We start from the raw sequence: 20,978 nt of genomic DNA, 5'->3' as shown, positions 1-20,978 counted from the left end.
TCTCTTCTCTTGCATTCCTCTACTCTCAGCACTGCACTGAATGTTCTACACCTCTTCATCTGACATGATTTAGAGCAATGGATCATTACCACAAACCATTTACCAACAGCGACGAGACAGCCTACCGAGAGGAGGTGAGGGCACTCGGAGTGTGGTGTCAGGAAAACAACCTCTCACTCAACACCAACAAAACAAAAGAGATAATCGTGGACTTCAGGAAACAGCAGAGGGAGCACCCCCCTGTCCACATCGACGGGACAGCAGTGGAGAAGGTGGATTATTTTTTTTGAAGTTCCTTGGCGTACATTTCACGGACAAACTGAAATGGTCCACCTACACAGACAGTGTGGTGAAGAAGGCGCAATAGTATAGTGCCTCTTCAACCTCGGGAGGCTGAAGAAATTGGGCTTGTAACCTAAAACCCTCACAAACTTCAACAGATGCACAATTGAGAGAATCCTGTCGGGCTGTATATCTGCCAGGAATGGCAACTGCAAGGCTCGCCAGAGGGTGGTGCGGTCTGCACAGCGCATTACCGGGGACAAACTACTTGCCCTCAAGGACACCTACAGCACCCGATGTCGCAGGAAGGTTAAAAAGATAATCAAGGACAACAACCACCCGAGCCGCTGCCTGTTCACCCTGCTACCATCCAGAAGGCGAGGTCAGTACAGGTGCATCAAAGCTGGGACCGAGAGACTGAAAAACAGCTTCTATCTCAAGGCCATCAGACTGTTAAACAGCCATCACTAACACAGAGATGCCTACATGCAGACTTGAAATCATTGGCCACTTTAATAAATGGATCATTAGTCACTAATAATGTTTACATGTCTACTCATCTCATCTGTATATACTGCATTCTATTACCATCTACTGCATTTTGCCAATGCCGTTCGGTCATCGCTCATCCATACATTTATATGTACATATTCTTATTCAATCCCTTTACCTAGATTTGTGTGTATTAAGTAGTAGTTGTGGAATTGTTAGATTACTTGTTAGATATTTCTGCACTGTCGGACTAGAAGCACAAGCATTTCGCTGCACTCACATTAACATCTGCTAACCATGTGTATGTGACCAATAAGATTTGATTTGAAAACCATTTCCCATTTGTCACTGGCACATACACTTTGGCTCAAAATAGAAACATTTGCAATATACGAGAAAAAGTTTGATATATAGCTTTTTTTTAGTTATCATTAATAGGTTTAGCTTTTAATTTGGTTTGAATGAGAACCTGGGGGTCTGTAATTCAACCATTCACCAAAATTATTTCTGCTGGCGCGGCAAAAAGCGAAAGAAAGAAAGCCTGTCCTCATTTCATCTCTCATTAGGTTTTCCATAAGCTGGAGGATCTTCTCTTGGACTTTGAAATGCGAAGCCGAAGCTACCGCAAATCCCCGTCCTTAAAATGACCTCAATGTAGACTGAGCGAGAGCGAGGGGAGCTGTGTTTAACTCTCTGAGCCTGGTAGTGGCACCATGGCTCATACTACTCAGCTCAGTCACTCAGCCTCTCTGAGAGGAGGCAGTAGAGGACTAGGGGAGAGGCATTGGGAAGGCCTAGTCATTCAACAACATGGTGATGTGACTTCACCCCTTCCCCCTCCTTCTGGGGATAATCGACGAGGTGATTCCTCCCTTGTCTTCCCCTCAACAGTACCGAGCCGCTCCAGGAAGACTCTCGTTGCTCCTGACGACCAGGTGTTTTCTCTCTCCGAGGCTGACGTGGGGAAACTCCTCTAAAGAGTGAATACCAGCTGATATCTTCAAACGGTCTCTGTAGTCCCCACCTGCTTTAAGGAGACCGCCATCGTCCCAGTGCCCAAGAAAAACAAGGGGACATACCCAAATGACTATCACCTTGGTCGCACTCACCTCGGTCATCATGAAATTATTTGAGAGGCTGGTCATGGCCCACACTGGACCCACTCCAATTAGCCTACCGCTCCAACAGATCCCGGAAGATGCCATTTCCATCACTATTCACATGGCCGTAACACATTTGGACAAGAAGAACACCTACGTGAGAATGCTGTTCATTGACTACAGGTCAGCATTGAGGTACATGAGGTCTGATACCAACAGGCTCAGAGACCATTTCTATCTCCAAGCAATCAGATTGCTGAACACTTAAACTGTACTGACCACCTGCTCTGATTCTCCTCACCATAGCCCACATCACAACCGCTGCTACCAGATTCTTATTGTACTGCTCAATTTATACATTTGCCCATCACCCCGCCCCCCCTTCCCCAATGCACGTGTAACTTATTGGACTATAAATGATGCATTCCTGTATTACACTCATGCTAAAATGTTTATTCTATTCTACTGTCATTTACTTTCTTTGTATTCTTATTTTTTTACTATTTCTTATTGTTGCCGCATTGTCGAGAAGTAACCTGCAAGTAAGCATTTCGTTTTAATGTGCACCATGCATATCCTGTACATACAACTAATAAGACTTGAAACGATGCCTCTGTTCTGTTCCCTTCCAACGCTGTCATCTCTCCTGTCTTTCCGCTATGTGGCTACCACCCGTATAAGGTAGTAGGAAGGTACCCAGTGAGGTGTAGCAGCATCATTCAGGTCACATTAACGGAGAGTGTTATGAAAGAGCCATGCGTGGCAGGTGGCAGCTGGGTGTGCCCCAGGTGGGCAGTGGGTAACATGGAAACCGGTTCAGCGAGTGCTAGGGAGAGGGAGAGATCATTAATGAAAGTTGCAGGGGGTACTAGTGTACAGGCGAAGACAAATGTGTCCTCGATGCCTCCTTCAAATGATTACACCAAGACTTGTTGTTGAAAGGATAATACTTATATTTATTCATCATGAGTTATTCAACCACAAGGACTGAAAAATGTAGTGACTAGCCTATAACTTTATCTTGTCTCTAGTCATCACTTGTCAATAACCTTGCTTCTGCGCTCATTCACAATCACTGGCAATTATTTTCAACTTGTCACTGAGCTTCACTCTGTCACTAAGCTTTACCTAGACGTTAACCTTAATCAGCTTACTCAGGTTTACCAGCACTCACTCAGCCACTGAGTTTGTTTTAACCTGCCACCAGTAATCAAGAGTATTCACCCTGTCACCAAGGTTGAATCTCTCAGCCATCTCCACCTTGTCACAAGGTGTCGCCAGTCTAGCTCAGTGTCACGACTAGCCAGCAACAGCACTTAAATGCCCAAGAAAATGTACCTTCAGGGACAATAAAGTTTTTCTCATCTCATCTTCACTCTACCCCTGATCCAATGGCATTTGAACTTTGTCTCTCAGTACAGTACAAACCCAACAGGACTCTGTGCTTTCTAGTTGTGGAGAGAAAGTGTTGTCTTGCCAGGCTGTCACTCCTGATTTACATAACACACAACTCCAGACAGGGAGTCAGAAGGACCTATATCCCACTGGCTGCCTGGCGCGTGGCTCTCTGCTGATCATAGATCAGCACTCCTGCACTGAGATGCTTTCTAAATATTGCCAATAGACTACAGTCATAAAAGGAGCAGACCAAATACCTTAGGGGCAATCATAGACTTCCTTAGCTCCTGAGTCTGGGCAGTGTGAATGCTTCAGTTTGTCCGATTCTGCAGAACTGTACATGCTTGTCTGGTCCATATTTTCCATATTTATTCTATTTCCTCAACATGGCTTTCTAGGGAATGACTCAGTGCTGTGACAGACAGTCTAAGTGCACCTCGGGACTGGAAAGTTTTGTGTTGTACAGTAGCGCATACAGAATGTGTGTTCCTGTACCATACTCTAATTCTGCCCTAAATATGAGTCATTGGCTAGGAATGAACTGTATTAGGAACATCCATAAGGTGTGTGTGTGTGTGTGTGTGTGTGTGTGTGCACACACAAAACATGGGAGCCTCTTACCCGACAGTGTGTACAGCAGGGGTTCCCTCTCCCAGAACTCTACAACAGTGGTTTCCCTCTGCTCGGTTTGGGGGTTGGTTTTAACTGTGGTTTTTCCAGGTACTGGGTGAATCTGTGTGCCTCATATTGACACTAGTGAGAGGGGTTGGGGAAGGATAGTGGGCTTAGTTCTCACACTACTCCTTCTGAGGTGAGATTATCTCCCCTCCCCACACACCCCTCTGCTTCTCGGAATCAACTGCCTCGCTTCCAGGAAATCTGACTGGTTGCAAAACAACCAGATATTGAAATTCCGTTTTTTTGTTCACTTGGCATTCACAAACAGAACAATATATTACATTTTTACCCTTATTTTACCAGGTTAGTTGACTGAGAACACATTCACATTTACTGCAACGGCCTGGGGAATAGCTACAGGAGAGAAGAGGGGGGATGAATGAGCCAATTGCAAGCTGACCAAGAACACTAAGGTAACCTGCCTAAATGACTACCGACCCGAAGCACTCACGTCTGTAGTCATGAAATGCTCCACATCACCAACAAACTAACATGGTCCAAGCACACCAAGACAGTCGTGAAGAGGGCACGACAAAACCTCCTCAGGATACTGAAAAGATTTGGCATGGGTCCTCAGATCCTCAAAAGGTTTTACAGCTGCACCATCGAGAGCATCCTGACGGGTTGCATCACTGCCTGGTATGGCAACTGCTCGACCTCCGACTGCAAGGGCCCAGTACATCACCGGGGCCAAGCTTCCTGCCATCCAGGACCTCTCTACCAGGCGGTGTCTGAGGAAGGCCCTAAAAATGGTCAAATACTCCAGCCACACTAGTCATAGACTGTTCTCTCTGCTACCACACGGCAAGCGGTACCGGAGCACCAAGTCTAGGTCCAAAAGGCTTCTAAACAGCTTCTACCCCAAAGCCATAAGACTCCTCAACAGCTAATCAAATTGCTACCCAGACTATTTGCACCCCCCCACGCTGCTGATTCTCTGTTACTATCTATGCATAGTCACTTTAATAACTCTACCTACATGTACATATTACCTAGACACCAGTGCCCCCCGCACATATACCGGTACCCCCTGTATATTGCCCCGCTATTGTTATTTACTGCTGCTCTTTAATTATTTGTTATTATCTCTTACTTTTTTGAGGGGTATTTTCTTAAAACTGCATTGTTGGTTAAGGGCTTGTAAGTAAGCATTTCACTGTAAGGTCTATTGTATTCGGCGCATGTGACAAATACAATTTGATTAGGTGACCGTGAGAGGGCCAGATTGGGAATTTAGCTAGGACCCCAGGGTTAACACCCCTACTCTTACACTAAGTGCCATGGGGTCTTTAGTGACCACCGAGAGTCAGGACACCTGTTTAACATCCCATCCGAAAGACGGCACGCTACACAGGGCAATGTCCCCAATCACTGCCCTGGAGCATTGGGATATTTTTAATTTTTATGACCAGAGGAAAGAGTGCCTCCTACTGGCCCTCCAACACCACTTCTAGCAGCATATGATCTCCCATCTAGAGACCGACCAGGACCAACCCTGCTTAGCTTCAGAAGCAAGCCAGCAGTGGGATATGCTGCTGGCATACCACAATGGCTCACTTTTGCGCTGGGAATCAGATCATGATCATCAGATCGAGTCATTTGCTATAGTGAGGACAGTCATTGGTCAGGATCTGAACTGTGAACCCTGTTAGGTTCACATCTGAATTTATCCATGTGCATGTACAGGGTATGTGTGACAGAACAAAAAAGCTAATTTAACAGACCAGTTTGCATATAACGGCTGTTAGTAAACGCTAGATGTAAATGCGCATCTGCAGGGAATTGAGTAAAGCGGAGAAGTCACACTCAGTTGGACTTGGTCTCCGAGGCAGAGTGATTCCTGTAAATTGTCCTCTATTTTAGGAGAGATGGGCTTTTTGGGGACATCTGGTGGGCCAGCGCTCGGTACAGGAAAACCACACAGTGTCTCAGAGGGCCCATTGGGGCACATAGGAGGAACCAGGGCTGCCAGCCCCCTCAATACCACAACACTTGCTTCTTCCCACTACTAACAAACCCATATATTTTGTGTACTTGCCTCCACTCATGTTAAACCATATTGTTGTGTTTTCTCCTTTTGTCTCAACAGGTATCGTAACATGGGGAACCTGCTAAAAGTCCTGACTTGCACAGATCTGGAACAGGAGCCCAATTTTTTCCTCGATTTTGAAAGTATGTTTTTGCTGGGGAGGGCTTACTTATTACAATCCCTATCTACACACGTGAACTTCCAATCATACTTACAGTGCCTCCCAATTTTTCAGTTTTTGATTTGTTAAAAAAGTTTGAAATATCCAATAAATGTCGTTCCACTTCGTGATTGTGTCCCACTTGTTGTTGATTCTTCACAAAAAAATACAGTTTTATATTTTTATGTTTGAAGCCTGAAATGTGGCAAAAGGTCGCAAAGTTCAAGGGGGCCGAATACTTTCGCAAGGCACTGTATTTTAGCTGTCCCCCTTCTTACCTCTCCTCACCCACAGAGGCTACAGAACCTAATCTCTTTCCCATTTGCATCATCAGCTCTTCTCTTAGCTATGCTGTTATGGTAGGATTGGATGTTCCGAACATGATATTACATTAGAAACTACCTTCCACAAAACTGAATTTCTGCATTGCAATAACAATTAGGATTTAGCCTAGCCTACTAGCCTTGAACCTCTTCACTTATATCTGTAGACTCCCTACCAGACATAGAAATACCCACTTGATTGTCTTCCTGTGTCCACTAGATGCCCAGCCCACAGACACAGAACGAGAAGTGTGGGAGAAGGTGGACCTGGTGCTGAAGGATGCTAGGGGAATCCTGGACGAACTGCAAGCATACAAGGGAGCGGGTCAAGAGATCAGAGAGGTAAAATACTAAAAGCATCACCAAACCTTCATTCATACAAGGGAGCGGGCTATGAGTCTCAGAGTAGGAATGCTGATCTAGGCTCATCCTACCCATGTCCATGTAATTGTTGTCATTGTGATCTAAAAGGCCAAACTGATCCTAAATCGGCAGTCCTACTCTGAGACGCTACTAACTAGATCAACTACTAACTCAGGATTAACTAACTTCCGACTTTGTTCAACATTTTGTCTTTCCTGTCCCCCAGGCAATCCAGAACCCCAACGACGAGGCGTTACAGAAGGCAGCGTGGGTGGCCGTGGTCCCCCTGGTGGGGAAACTCAAGAAGTTCTACCAGTTCTCCCAGAGATTAGGTACGTACCTGGGGCCTGATTTTAGGATCAGTTTCTCCTTATAAGATCACAATTAATAAAGATGACATGGACAGGGCGACCTGGTCCTAGATCAGCACTCCTAGACGCTTGATGTATACAGCCCCTGTTCTGAGCCTCAGGTTAGATATGTAGCCCTACAGAACAACACCTACACCTGCCTGAGACTAGTGACGTGTCCTTCAGAGCTTTGTGTAAAAGGTCAGATACACGCCTGCACTAGAGGTTCACTAGCTACAGCTTCTCTAGTGGTTATATGTAAGATACACACACTCCTCTCATGACCTTAACCGCCTGTATGCGCAATCACATCAGCGATATCAGCTGCTGAACTGCAGAAATTAACATGCATAACCACACACACACAAACATCATCAATGGGATGCTTGCTTGCGTTGCACTCTGGCTAGATGTGATACCCACCCCCTCCCAGAGCTGAGGACTCCTCATTACCATGGAAAGGCGCCTGAGAAGAAGGCAGACGTTTTTACGAGCCCCCAGCCGATTGTGTTTTTTTGTTTGTTTATTTGCGTTGGTTGTAACTTATTTTTTTACTTATTTTGTACATAATGTTGCCGCTACCGTCTCTTATGTTCGATAATAACTTCTTAACACACAGGACTGTGATTACTCACTACGGACTAGCAGAATCCTTTCATTCATGACTCTGACGAGCCCAACGCGAAGGATATACTGCTTCCTCGGGAACAGGCCCCAATCCCCGTGATCTGCGTGAAGAGAAGGTGGAGAAAGAGGTGCCGAAGGTCAGGCTGCCTTCTGAGAACTCATAGGCAATCGAATAAACCCCCATTTCCCTCCATTCGTTTGCTAGCAAACGTGCAATCTTTGGAGAATATAATTGACGAGTTACATGGAAGATTAAACTACCAACGGGACATTAAAAACTGTAACATCTTATGCTTCACGAAGTCGTGGCTGAACAACGACAATATCAACATACAGCTGGCTGGTTATACGATGTACCGGCAGGATAGAACAGCGGCGTATGGTAAGACAAGGGGCGGCGGTCTATGCATTTTGCTCGCCTGAGGTAGAGTATCTCATGATAAGCTGTAGACCACACTACCTACCGAGAGAGTTTATCTGTATTCTTTGTAGCTGTTTACATACGACCATAGTCAGACGCTGGCACTAAGAAATGCATTGAATGAGCTGTATTCCGACATAAGCAAACAAGAAAAAGCTCACGCAGAGGCGGCGCTCCTAGTAGCTGGGACTTTAATGCAGGGAGACTTACTGTAAATCCGTTTTTACAAAATTTCTATCAGCATGTTAAATGTGCAACCAGAAGAAAAAGAACTCTGGACCACCTTTACTCCACACACAGAGATGCATACAAAGCTCTCCCTCGCCCTCCATTTGGCAAATATGACCATAATTCTATCCTCCTGATTCCTGCTTACAAGCAAAAGCTAAAGCAGGAAGCACCAGTGACTAGATCAATTAAGAAGTGGTCACAGGAAGCAGATGCTAAGCTACAGGTCTGTTTTGCTAGCACAGACTGGAATATGTTCTGGGATTCCTCCGATGGCATTGAGGAGTACACCACATCAGTCATATGCTTCATCAATAAGTGCATCGATGACATCGTCCCCACAGAGACCGTACGTACATACCCCAACCAGAAGCCATGGATTACAGGCAGCGTCCGCACTGAACTAAAGACTAGGGCTTATAAGAAATCCCTCTATGCCCTCCGACGAACCATCAAACAGGCAAAGCATCAATACAGGACTAAGATCGAATCGTACTACATCGGCTCTGACGCTCGTCGGATGTGGCAGGGGTTTGCAAACCATTACAGACTACAAAGGGAAGCACAGCCGAGAGCTGCCCTGTGACATGAGCCAACATCTCCCTGTCTGAGTCTGTGTAATACCAACATTGAAGCAGACCACCATAGTCCCTGTGCCCAAGAGCATTAAAGTAACCTGCCTAAATGACTACTGACCCGTAGCACTCACATCTGTAGCCATGAAATGCTTTGAAAGGCTGGTCATGTCTCACATCAACACCATCATCCCAGAAACCCTAGGCCCACTCCAATTTGCATACCACCCCAAAAGATCCACAGATGATAGAATCTCTATTGCACTCCACACTGCCCTTTCCCACAAAAGGAACACCTAAGTGAGATTGCTATTCATTGACTACAGCTCAGCGTTCAACACAATAGTGCCCTCAATGCTCATCAATAAGCTAAGGACCCTGGGACTGAACACCTCCCTTTGCAACTGAATCCTGGACTTCATGACGTGCTGCCCCAGGTGGTAAGAAAAGGTAACACATCCGCCACGCTGATCCTCAACCCGGGTGCCCCTCAGGGGTGCGTGCTCAGTCTTCTCCTGTACTCCCTGTTCACTCATGACCGTATGGCCAGGCACACATCATTAAATTTGATAATGACACAACAGTGGTAGGCTTGATCATCAACAACAATGAGACAGCCTATAGGGAGGAGGTTAGAGACCTGGCCATTTGGTGCCAGGACAACAACCTCTCTCTTAACATGATCAAGACAAAGGATATGATTGTGGACTACAGTAAAAAGAGGACCGAGCACACCCCCATTCTCATCGGCAGGGCTGCAGTGGAGTAGGTTGAGAGCTTCAAGTTCCTTGCTGTCCACATCGCCAACAAACTAACATGGTCCAAGCACACCAAGAAAGTCGTGAAGAGGGCACGACAAAATCTATTCCCCCTCAGGAGACTGAAAAGATTTGGCATGGGTCCTCAGACGGCAAGGCACTACAGAGGGTAGTGCGAATGGCCCATTATTTGACTGGGGTAAAGCTTCCTGCCATTCAGACCTCCATACCAGGCGGTGTCAGAGGAAGGCCAGAAAAATTGTCAAATACTCCAGCTACCTTAGTCATAGACTGTTCTCTCTGCTACCGCACGGCAAGCGATACCAGAGCGCCAAGTCTAGGTCCAAGAGGCTTCTTATCAGCTTCTACCCCCAAGCCATAAGACTCCACAACTAGTCAAATGGCTACCCAGTCTATTTGCAGCCATCCCCCCACCACCACCACCACCTCTTTACACCACTCCTACTCTCTGTTGTTATCGCATGGTCACTTTAATAACTCTACCTACATGTACATACTACCTCAATTTACCAGTGCCCCCATACATTGACTCTGTATTGGTACCCCCCTGTATATAGTCTCGCTATTGTTATTTTACTGCTGCCCTTTAATGACTTACAGTGCCTTGCGAAAGTATTCGGCCCCCTTGAACTTTGCAACCTTTTGCCACATTTCAGGCTTCAAACATAAAGATATAAAACTGTATTTTTTTGTGAAGAATCAACAACAAGTGGGACACAATCATGAAGTGGAACGACATTTATTGGATATTTCAAACTTTTTTAACAAATCAAAAACTGAAAAATTGGGCGTGCAAAATTATTCAGCCCCTTTACTTTCAGTGCAGCAAACTCTCTCCAGAAGTTCAGTGAGGATCTCTGAATGATCCAATGTTGACCTAAATGACTAATGATGATAAATACAATCCACCTGTGTGTAATCAAGTCTCCGTATAAATGCACCTGCACTGTGAAAGTCTCAGAGGTCCGTTAAAAGCGCAGAGAGCATCATGAAGAACAAGGAACACACCAGGCAGGTCCGAGATACTGTTGTGAAGAAGTTTAAAGCCGGATTTGGATACAAAAAGATTTCCCAAGCTTTAAACATCCCAAGGAGCACTGTGCAAGCGATAATATTGAAATGGAAGGAGTATCAGACCACTGCAAATCTACCAAGACCTGGCCGTCCCTCTAAACCTTCAGCTCATACAAGGAGAAGACTGATCAGAGATGCAGCCAAGAGGCCCATGATCACTCTGGATGAACTGCAGAGATCTACAGCTGAGGTGGGGGACTCTGTCCATAGGACAACAATCAGTTGTATATTGCACAAATCTGGCCTTTATGGAAGAGTGGCAAGAAGAAAGCCATTTCTTAAAGATATCCATAAAAAGTGTCGTTTAAAGTTTGCCACAAGCCACCTGGGAGACACACCAAACATGTGGAAGAAGATGCTCTGGTCAGATGAAACCAAAATTGAACTTTTTGGCAACAATGCAAAACGTTATGTTTGGCGTAAAAGCAACACAGCTCATCACCCTGAATACACCATCCCCACTGTCAAACATGGTGGTGGCAGCATCATGGTTTGGGCCTGCTTTTCTTCAGCAGGGACAGGGAAGATGGTTAAAATTGATGGGAAGATGGATGGAGCCAAATACAGGACCATTCTGGAAGAAAACCTGATGGAGTCTGCAAAAGACCTGAGACTGGGACGGAGATTTGTCTTCCAACAAGACAATGATCCAAAACATAAAGCAAAATCTACAATGGAATGGTTCAAAAATAAACATATCCAGGTGTTAGAATGGCCAAGTCAAAGTCCAGACCTGAATCCAATCGAGAATCTGTGGAAAGAACTGAAAACTGCTGTTCACAAATGCTCTCCATCCAACCTCACTGAGCTCGAGCTGTTTTGCAAGGAGGAATAGGAAACAATTTCAGTCTCTCAATGTGCAAAACTGATAGAGACATACCCCAAGCGACTTACAGCTGTAATCGCAGCAAAAGGTGGCGCTACAAAGTATTAACTTAAGGGGGCTGAATAATTTTGCACGCCCAATTTTTCAGTTTTTGATTTGTTAAAAAAGTTTGAAATATCCAATAAATGTCGTTCCACTTCATGATTGTGTCCCACTTGTTGTTGATTCTTCACAAAAAAATACAGTTTTATATCTTTATGTTTGAAGCCTGAAATGTGGCAAAAGGTCGCAAAGTTCAAGGGGGCCGAATACTTTCGCAAGGCACTGTATATCTCTTATTCTTATCCCCCAAAAATTTTAACAGCATTGTTGGTTAGGGTCTCGTAAGTAAGCATTTCACTGTAAGGTCTACCCAGGGCGCATATTCGGCGCATGTGACTCATACAATTTGATTTGATTTGATTAGAGAGAGAGAGAGAGAGAGAGAGAGAGAGAATGCTAGCCTAGCCTAGTGCTGCCTGCTTACCGGTGATCAGCAGTCTGTCCATTGCTGCTTCGCCGACCTTAACCCCTTAATCACAGTGGCGACTGGCTGTGACTGCAGTCAGTTAATGAACACAGTGGGCAACAGCCCACTAAGGCCATGTTGTGTGTGTCTGTGTGTGTTAATAAATGAAGTAGGTCGTCTCCCCACACATCCGTCCGTCCACCCCACTGCTCTGACTCCGGGGGCCACCTTTGCCTCCTGCCTGACATAAGAGATGCTCGCCGACCTTTTCCGCAGGCCGGCTCGGCTGCAGACAGACAGAGAGGATGGCTGCTGGCTGAGAGATGGCTTTATCAGACCTCTCTGTGTTATTACCCCCCCCCAGAAATGTATGTTCCCGAACATTAGAAACTACCTTCCACAATATTGTAACTGTGTCACTCATCATTCAGGTTTAAGCACTTTAAATAGTGCACGATGTAGCTTAATTACTCAATAAATGTTAAGCTTCCACCAATAGAAGTGTTCAGGACAGGAGTCCTTTGACGGCAGGGTTGGAGTGAATACCTGCCAACCCTCGGACCCTCCCACCCATCCCCTCCTCTCCCAATGTGAACAGAGCTGAGCAGCGCCTGCCTAGTCTACGTGCCCACATTCCGCTCGCCTGCTCTGCCGTGACCTGAAGGGATCAGACGCGCCCCCCCCCCCCCCCCCCCCCCCCCCCCCCCCCCCAATCCTCCAGACTCCAGACATGGTAGAGTGCCTCGATTCAGATACAAGTCCTAAAAGCAGCCCCATCTCAACTTCTGTTGCATCACTAAGGCCATTTTTAACCAGACCTCTCCTCCTCGCTGCAGCAGAAGCAATGCGCTGTCCCAAGCAGATGGGGGGTCATTACAGAATAGCCAACATGCTCAATTTACTGGACTGCACTGCCAGCTCGCAGTCCGCCTCTGCAAAAACCCCTGTCTGCGGATCTCTGTGTGCCTGTGGATCCCTGTGTATCTGCGGATCCCTGTGTGTCTGCGGATCCCTGTGTGTCTGCGGATCCCTGTGTGTCTGCGGATCCCTGTGTGTCTGCGGATCCCTGTGTGTCTGCGGATTCCTGTGTGTCTATCTTAAGAGAGACTCATTTTGTCTGGTTTATAGCGGTGTGTATTATGGTATAATGGATGGAGTATAATGGATCAGAGTCACGATTATGTACAGCCAGGTGGAAGGTGGTGTTATTGTGCAACCAGATTACACTGTGTGTGTGTTTGGCTCATCCGGGTTATGTCATTATTTTAAATCTGGTTGTCTTAGTGAGTCTAGACTGTGAAGGCTTCTTCACTTTCTGACTGCAGCAGCTACATTTTCCCTCATGGACGGTTTTGCCATTGTTTATTTATGGTGAGCGTCTTGGTGCTTTTGTTGGCTATCTTGAGACATGGAAAAGCATTTGGGTGTCTACTGCGTTAGCTCACTCACCTCATTTACAGAAAGGCAATGTTGGGAAATGCACAGCTGGCCAGGATACTAGTGGGGGAGTGATTTGATATGTTCCATTACCTAGCTTGTTACTACAGAACTGTGTGGTTTACCCCATTAAAGTCATGTAAAGTCTTCATATTTACTTACTGTCAAAACAATGGCAGGAAGCCTGGATGAATGGAGCACCTCCCACGTCTCTCATTACAATGAGATAATTAGACTCATGTCTCATCTCCATCTGATTAGGTGATCTTTCCATCCCCTTCCACCACCCCAACCCCTAGAGACAGCTCTTCCCTTGACCCCCACCCCACCCCACCCCTAGACTGTCATAGGGCCCTGGGCAGTGGGCACCATCATCACTCAATCGCATGTCCTTGTTTTGTACAGCTACTACCATCAGGGCAAGTCTATTTGGCACACATGATGTACTTTACAATCATTATGTTTATTTAGCAGATATTGAGCTCATCAATTCAACTCACAAACAATCCACAAATGTATATTTTCTCCCTCCCTCCTCATCTCTGACACCCTCTCCTTGTCCCTGGTTTACAGAAGCAGCAAATTCTAGTTGGCATACATTTGATATCATGATGAACTTCATGATTATTGCATTTATTAGGCCGATATTTAGCTAATCCTTCACAACAGTCTCTAACACCCTCTCCTTGTCCGTGTCTTAAACAGCCATCACTAGCACATTAGAGGCTGCTGCCTATAGGCATAGACTAGAAATCATTGGCCACTTTAAGGAATGGAACACTAGTCACTTTAATAATGTTGACATATCTGGCATTACTCATCTCATTTGTTTAATACTGTATTATATACTATTCTACGGTATCTTAGTCACTTAATAATGTTTACTTATCTAGCATTACCCATTATTCATCTCATATGTATATACTATTCTACTGTGTCCTAGTCCGTTCCGCTCTGACATTGCTGGTCCATATGTACAGTTGAAGTCAGAAGTTTACATACACCTTAGCCAACTACATTTAAACTCAGTTTTTCACAATTCCTGACATTTAATCCTAGTTAAAATTCCCTGTCTTAGGTCAGTTAGGATCACCACTTTTTATTTTAAGAATGTGAAATGTCAGAATAATAGTAGAGAGTGATTTATTTCAGGTTTTTATTTCTTTCATCACATTCCCAGTTGGTCAGAAGTTTACATACACTCAATTAGTATCTGGTAGCATTGTGACCAAGCTTTAACTTCCTGACTGATGTCTTGAGATTTGCTTCAATATATCCACATAATGTTCCTTCCTCATGATGCCATCTATTTTGTGAAGTGCACCAGTCCCTCCTGCAGCAAAGCACCCCCACAACATGATGCTGCCACCCCCGTGCTTCACAGTTGGATGGTGTTCTTCAGCTTGCAAGCCTCCCCTTTTTCCTCCAAACATAACAATGGTCATTATGGTCAAATAGTTGTATTTTTGTTTCATCAGACCAGAGGACATTTCTCCAAAAAGTACGATCTATGTCCCCATTGTCAGTTGCAAACCGTAGTCTGGGTTTTTTATGGCGGTTTTGGAGCAGTGGCTTCTTCCTTGCTGAGCGGCCTTTCAGGTTATGTCGATATAGGACTCGTTTTACAGTGGATATATATACTTTTGTACCTGTTTCCTCCAGCATCTTCACAAGGTCCTTTGCTGTTGTTCTGGGATTGATTTGCACTTTTCGCACCAATGTACGTTCATCTCTAGGAAACAGAACGCATCTCCTTCCTGAGTGGTACGACGGCTGCGTGGTCCCATGGTGTTTATACTTGTGTACTATTGTTTGTACAGATGAAAGTGGTACCTTCAGGCGTTTGGAAATTGCTCCCAAGGATGAACCAGACTTGTGGAGATCTACAAAAAAAAATCTGAGGTCTTTGCTGATTTATTTAGATTTTCCCATGATGTCAAGCAAAGAGGCACTGAGTTTAAAGTTAGTCCTTGAAATACAACCACAGGTACACCTCCAATTGACTCAAATGATGTCAATTAATCTATCAGAAGCTTCTAAAGCCATGACAATTTTCTGGAATTGTTCAAGCTGTTTAAAGGCACAGCCAACTTAGTGTATGTAAACTTCTGACCCCCTGGAATTGTGATACAGTGAAATATAAGTGAAATAATCTGACTGTAAACAATTGTTGTAAAAATGACTTGTGTCATGCACAAAGTAGATGTCCTAACCGACTTGCCAAAACTATAGTTTGTTAACAAGGAATGTGTGGAGTGGTTGAAAAACAAGTTTTAATGACTCCAACCTAAGTATATGTAAACTTCAGGCTTCAACTGTATACAGTCGTGGCCAAAAGTTTTGAGAATGACACAAATATTAATTTCCACAAAGTTTGCTGCTTCAGTGTATTTAGATATTTTTGTCACATGTTACTATGGAATACTGAAGTATAATTACAAGCATTTCATAAGTGTCAAAGTCTTTTATTGACAATTACATGAAGTTGATGCAAGGAGTCAATATTTGCAGTGTTGACCCTTCTTTTTCAAGACCTCTGCAATCTGTCCTGGCATGCTGTCAATTAACTTCTGGGCCGCATCTTGACTGATGGCAGCCCATTCTTGCATAATCAATGCTTGGAGTTTGTCAGAATTTGTGTTTTTGTTTGTCCACCCGCCTCCTTGAGGATTAACCATAAATTCTCAATGGGATTAAGGTCTGGGGAGTTTCCTGGCCCAAAATATTGATGTTTAGTTATGAAAACGCATTTTCTACCACTCCACACATTTCTTGTTAACAAACTATAGTTTTTGCAAGTCGGTTAGGACATCTACTTTGTGCATGACACAAGTAATTTTTGCAACAATTGTTTACAGACAGATTATTTCACTTATAATTCACTGTATCACAATTCCAGTGGGTCAGAAGTTCACATCCACTAAGTTGACTGTGCCTTTACCAATACGATTTGATTTGTGTTACAGAGGCGGCGCTGCACAGCCTGCTGGGAGCCCTGACCAGCGAGACGTATGACAACCCCACGCAGAACCTGGAGCGCGAGCAGGCTCTGGCCAAGCAGTTCGCCGAGATCCTGCACTTCACACTGCGCTTCGACGAGCTCAAAGTACGTCCCATGACATCTCTGTCCGCCATTTACTCAATTTAGCACAGAGTCCCCACATTTCCCTCATTTCATCCATCCCTTGTTGTTATCCTAAGCTATAGCTTTGTGTGGTGCTGTTGTTGGCATGATTAAGGTGTTATTATGTACACAGTGTACATATTCCTTCTGATAACGTGCAAGCTAACTCTCGCTGGCATAACGAGGTGTTAATACCCTGTTATTTAGGTGTTAGTGCTGTACACCATGAAGCCTCAGCCAATGAACAGATGATACAACTTGGATCCTGTCCAGGGAGGACTTGGTTTATAATACTGTAGCCTACACCAGTGGTATTTTAAACTTTTTCAGACCAATTTTTTCCGACAGAATTTCTGGGGCTGCAATTGTTTTTGCAATAATTTATTGTGGCCCCACCCTACCCCATCTATAATGACACAACATTAAAATGGGTACTTTTACATTTTTACATGAACAAATACATGAACAAATTAAATTCATTCTCATTACTAATTACATTTTCAACTCTTATCAAAACTGAAAAGAAACCAATAAATACATTTACTCAATAACATTAAATTTTTCTAATGATTTTTTTCAAATTTGATGTATTGTCCCATACAATAATCTGTACTCTTATTTATATATATAATATATATATATATATATATATATATATATATTTACAAAAAAATAAAAAATATGGTGCATTTTGGTTGACCCCATTGCAGTTCCCCACCTGACTTTGAATACCACTCACCGGTATACACACTGCTGGAATGAATGGGAAGACAAATAGGATAGTGTAGTAGGCCGGTGCTTTTTTACTTACATCCCAAATGGCACCCTATGCCCTATGTAGTGCACTACTTTTGACCAGGGTCCATAGGGTTCTGGTCAAAACTAGTGCACTATAAAAGGAATAGGGTGCCATTTGGGAAGCATGGCTTGGCTACGGCTCCCGTCTTCAACACATAGAGACATGCTTTATAGTTGATCCCGGGTAGAAACTAGAGGTCGACCGATTAATCGGAATGGCCGATTAATTAGGGCCGATTTCAAGTTTTCATTACAATCAGAAATCGGTATTTTTGGACACCGATTTGTATTTTTTTCACCTTAATTTAATCTTTATTGAACTAGGAAAGTCAGTTAAGAACACATTCTTACTTTCAATGATGGCCTAGGAACGGTGGGTTAACTGCCTTGTTCAGGGGCAGAACGACAGATTTTCACCTTGTCAGCTCGGGGGACCCAATCTTGCAACCTTACAGTTAACTAGTCCAACGCTCTAACCACCTGCCTCTCATTGCACTCCACATGGAGACTGCCTGTTACACGAATGCAGTAAGCCAAGGTAAGTTGCTAGCTAGCATTAAACTTATCTTATAAAAACAATCAATCAATCATAATCACTAGTTAACTACACATGGTTGATGATATTACTAGATATTATCTAGCGTGTCCTGCGTTGCATATAATCTGACTGAGCATTCAAGCATACAAGTATCTAAGTATCTGACTGAGCGGTGGTAGGGAGAAGCAGGCGCGTAAACATTCATTCAAACAGCACTTTCTTTGCGTTTTGCCAGCAGCTCTTCGTTGTGCTTCAAGCATTGTGCTGTTTATGCCTATCAACTCAAGCCTATCAACTCTCGAGATGAGGCTGGTGTAACCGAAGTGAAATGGCAAGCTAGTTAGCGCGCTAATAGCGTTTCAAACGTCACTCGCTCTGAGCCTTCTAGTAGTTGTTCCCCTTGCTCTGCATGGGTAACGCTGCTTCGATGGTGACTGTTGTCGTTGTGTTGCTGGTTTGAGCCCAGGTAGCGAGTAGAGGGACGGAAGCTATACTGTTACACTGGCAATACTAAAGTGCCTATAAGAACATCTAATAGTCAAAGGTTAATGAAATACAAATGGTATAGAGGGAAATAGTCCTATAATTCCTATAATAACTACAACCTAAAACGTCTTACCTGAGAATATTGAAGACTCATGTTAAAAGGAACCACCAGCTTTCATATGTTCTCATGTTCTGTTCATGTTCATGTTCTGAGCAAGGAACTGAAACGCACATATTGCACTTTTACTTTCTTCTCCAACACTTTGTTTTTGCATTATTTAAACCAAATTGAACATGTTTCATTATTTACAGTGCCTTGCGAAAGTATTCGGCCCCCTTGAACTTTGCGACCTTTTGCCACATTTCAGGCTTCAAACATAAAGATATAAAACTGTATTTTTTTGTGAAGAATCAACAACAAGTGGGGCACAATCATGAAGTGGAACGACATTTATTGGATATTTCAAACTTTTTTAACAAATCAAAAACTTAAAAATTGGGCGTGCAAAATTAGTCAGCCCCTTTACTTTCAGTGCAGCAAACTCTCTCCAGAAGTTCAGTGAGGATCTCTGAATGATCCAATGTTGACCTAAATGACTAATGATGATAAATACAATCCACCTGTGTGTAATCAAGTCTCCGTATTAATGCACCTGCACTGTGATAGTCTCAGAGGTCCGTTAAAAGCGCAGAGAGCATCATGAAGAACAAGGAACACACCAGGCAGGTCCGAGATACTGTTGTGAAGCCGGATTTGGATACAAAAAGATTTCCCAAGCTTTAAACATCCCAAGGAGCACTGTGCAAGCGATAATATTGAAATGGAAGGAGTATCAGACCACTGCAAATCTACCAAGACCTGGCCGTCCCTCTAAACTTTCAGCTCATACAAGGAGAAGACTGATCAGAGATGCAGCCAAGAGGCCCATGATCACTCTGGATGAACTGCAGAGATCTACAGCTGAGGTGGGGGACTCTGTCCATAGGACAACAATCAGTCGTATATTGCACAAATCTGGCCTTTATGGAAGAGTGGCAAGAAGAAAGCCATTTCTTAAAGATATTTATAAAAAGTGTTGTTTAAAGTTTGCCACAAGCCACCTGGGAGACACACCAAACATGTGGAAGAAGGTGCTCTGGTCAGATGAAACCAAAATTGAACTTTTTGGCAACAATGCAAAACGTTATGTTTGGCGTAAAAGCAACACAGCTCATCACCCTGAACACACCATCCCCACTGTCAAACATGGTGGTGGCAGCATCATGGTTTGGGCCTGCTTTTCTTCAGCAGGGACAGGGAAGATGGTTAAAATTGATGGGAAGATGGATGGAGCCAAATACAGGACCATTCTGGAAGAAAACCTGATGGAGTCTGCAAAAGACCTGAGACTGGGACGGAGATTTGTCTTCCAACAAGACAAAGATCCAAAACATAAAGCAAAATCTACAATGGAAATGGTTCAAAAATAAACATATCCAGGTGTTAGAATGGCCAAGTCAAAGTCCAGACCTGAATCCAATCGAGAATCTGTGGAAAGAACTGAAAACTGCTGTTCACAAATGCTCTCCATCCAACCTCACTGAGCTCAAGCTGTTTTGCAAGGAGGAATGGGAAAAATTTCAGTCTTTCGATGTGCAAAACTGATAGAGACATACCCCAAGCGACTTACAGCTGTAATCGCAGCAAAAGGTGGCGCTACAAAGTATTAACTTAAGGGGGCTGAATAATTTTGCACGCCCAATTTTTCAGTTTTTGATTTGTTAAAAAAGTTTGAAATATCCAATAAATGTCGTTCCACTTCATGATTGTGTCCCACTTGTTGTTGATTCTTCACAAAAAAATACAGTTTTATATCTTTATGTTTGAAGCCTGAAATGTGGCAAAAGGTCGCAAAGTTCAAGGGGGCCGAATACTTTCGCAAGGCACTGTATTTGAGGCTAAATTGATTTTATTGATGTATTATATTAAGTTAAAATAAGTGTTCATTCAGTATTGTTGTAATTGTCATAATTACAAATAAATACATTTTAAAAATTGGCCGTTTTTTTTTTTTTTTTATCGGTATCGGCTTTTTTGGTACTCCAATTATCGGTATCGGCGTTGAAAAATCATAATCGGTCGACCTCTAGTAGAAACCCACAGATTGCCTATTTGTTTGACTTACAGACAGATCCTCCACTTACAATCGCCTGGCCAAATAGTCTAGCAAATGTGTCAGGGAGTCCTTAATACATGGACGTCAGATATAATCAAATTAGTTTTCATCCAGCTCGCAAGGCGTCAGAGTGAAATGTACACACACACACACGCGCATACACACACCCACACGCGCATACACACACGCGCATACACACACACACACACGCGCATACACACACGCG

At 43.9% G+C, this 20,978-nt stretch overlaps 1 protein-coding gene across 2 annotated transcripts in view; it reads left to right on the top strand.

Moving 5' to 3' along the window:
• LOC110535642 (CYFIP-related Rac1 interactor B) overlaps positions 1-20,978 on the top strand; it is a 58,885-nt gene that overhangs the window by 27,827 nt on the left and 10,080 nt on the right. For both annotated transcript variants that reach the window (XM_036935372.1, XM_021620755.2), the window contains exons 3-6: positions 6,040-6,122; positions 6,683-6,804; positions 7,052-7,157; positions 16,617-16,756. In XM_036935372.1, the coding sequence (XP_036791267.1) occupies positions 6,050-6,122; positions 6,683-6,804; positions 7,052-7,157; positions 16,617-16,756 (441 nt within the window). In that variant the 5' untranslated portion in view covers positions 6,040-6,049. The remainder of the gene's footprint in view (positions 1-6,039; positions 6,123-6,682; positions 6,805-7,051; positions 7,158-16,616; positions 16,757-20,978) is intronic.

The sequence above is a fragment of the Oncorhynchus mykiss genome, chromosome 11 (assembly GCF_013265735.2).
Source record: "Oncorhynchus mykiss isolate Arlee chromosome 11, USDA_OmykA_1.1, whole genome shotgun sequence".
Classification (NCBI taxonomy): domain Eukaryota; kingdom Metazoa; phylum Chordata; class Actinopteri; order Salmoniformes; family Salmonidae; genus Oncorhynchus; species Oncorhynchus mykiss.
This window is presented reverse-complemented; position numbering and strand designations above follow the sequence as displayed.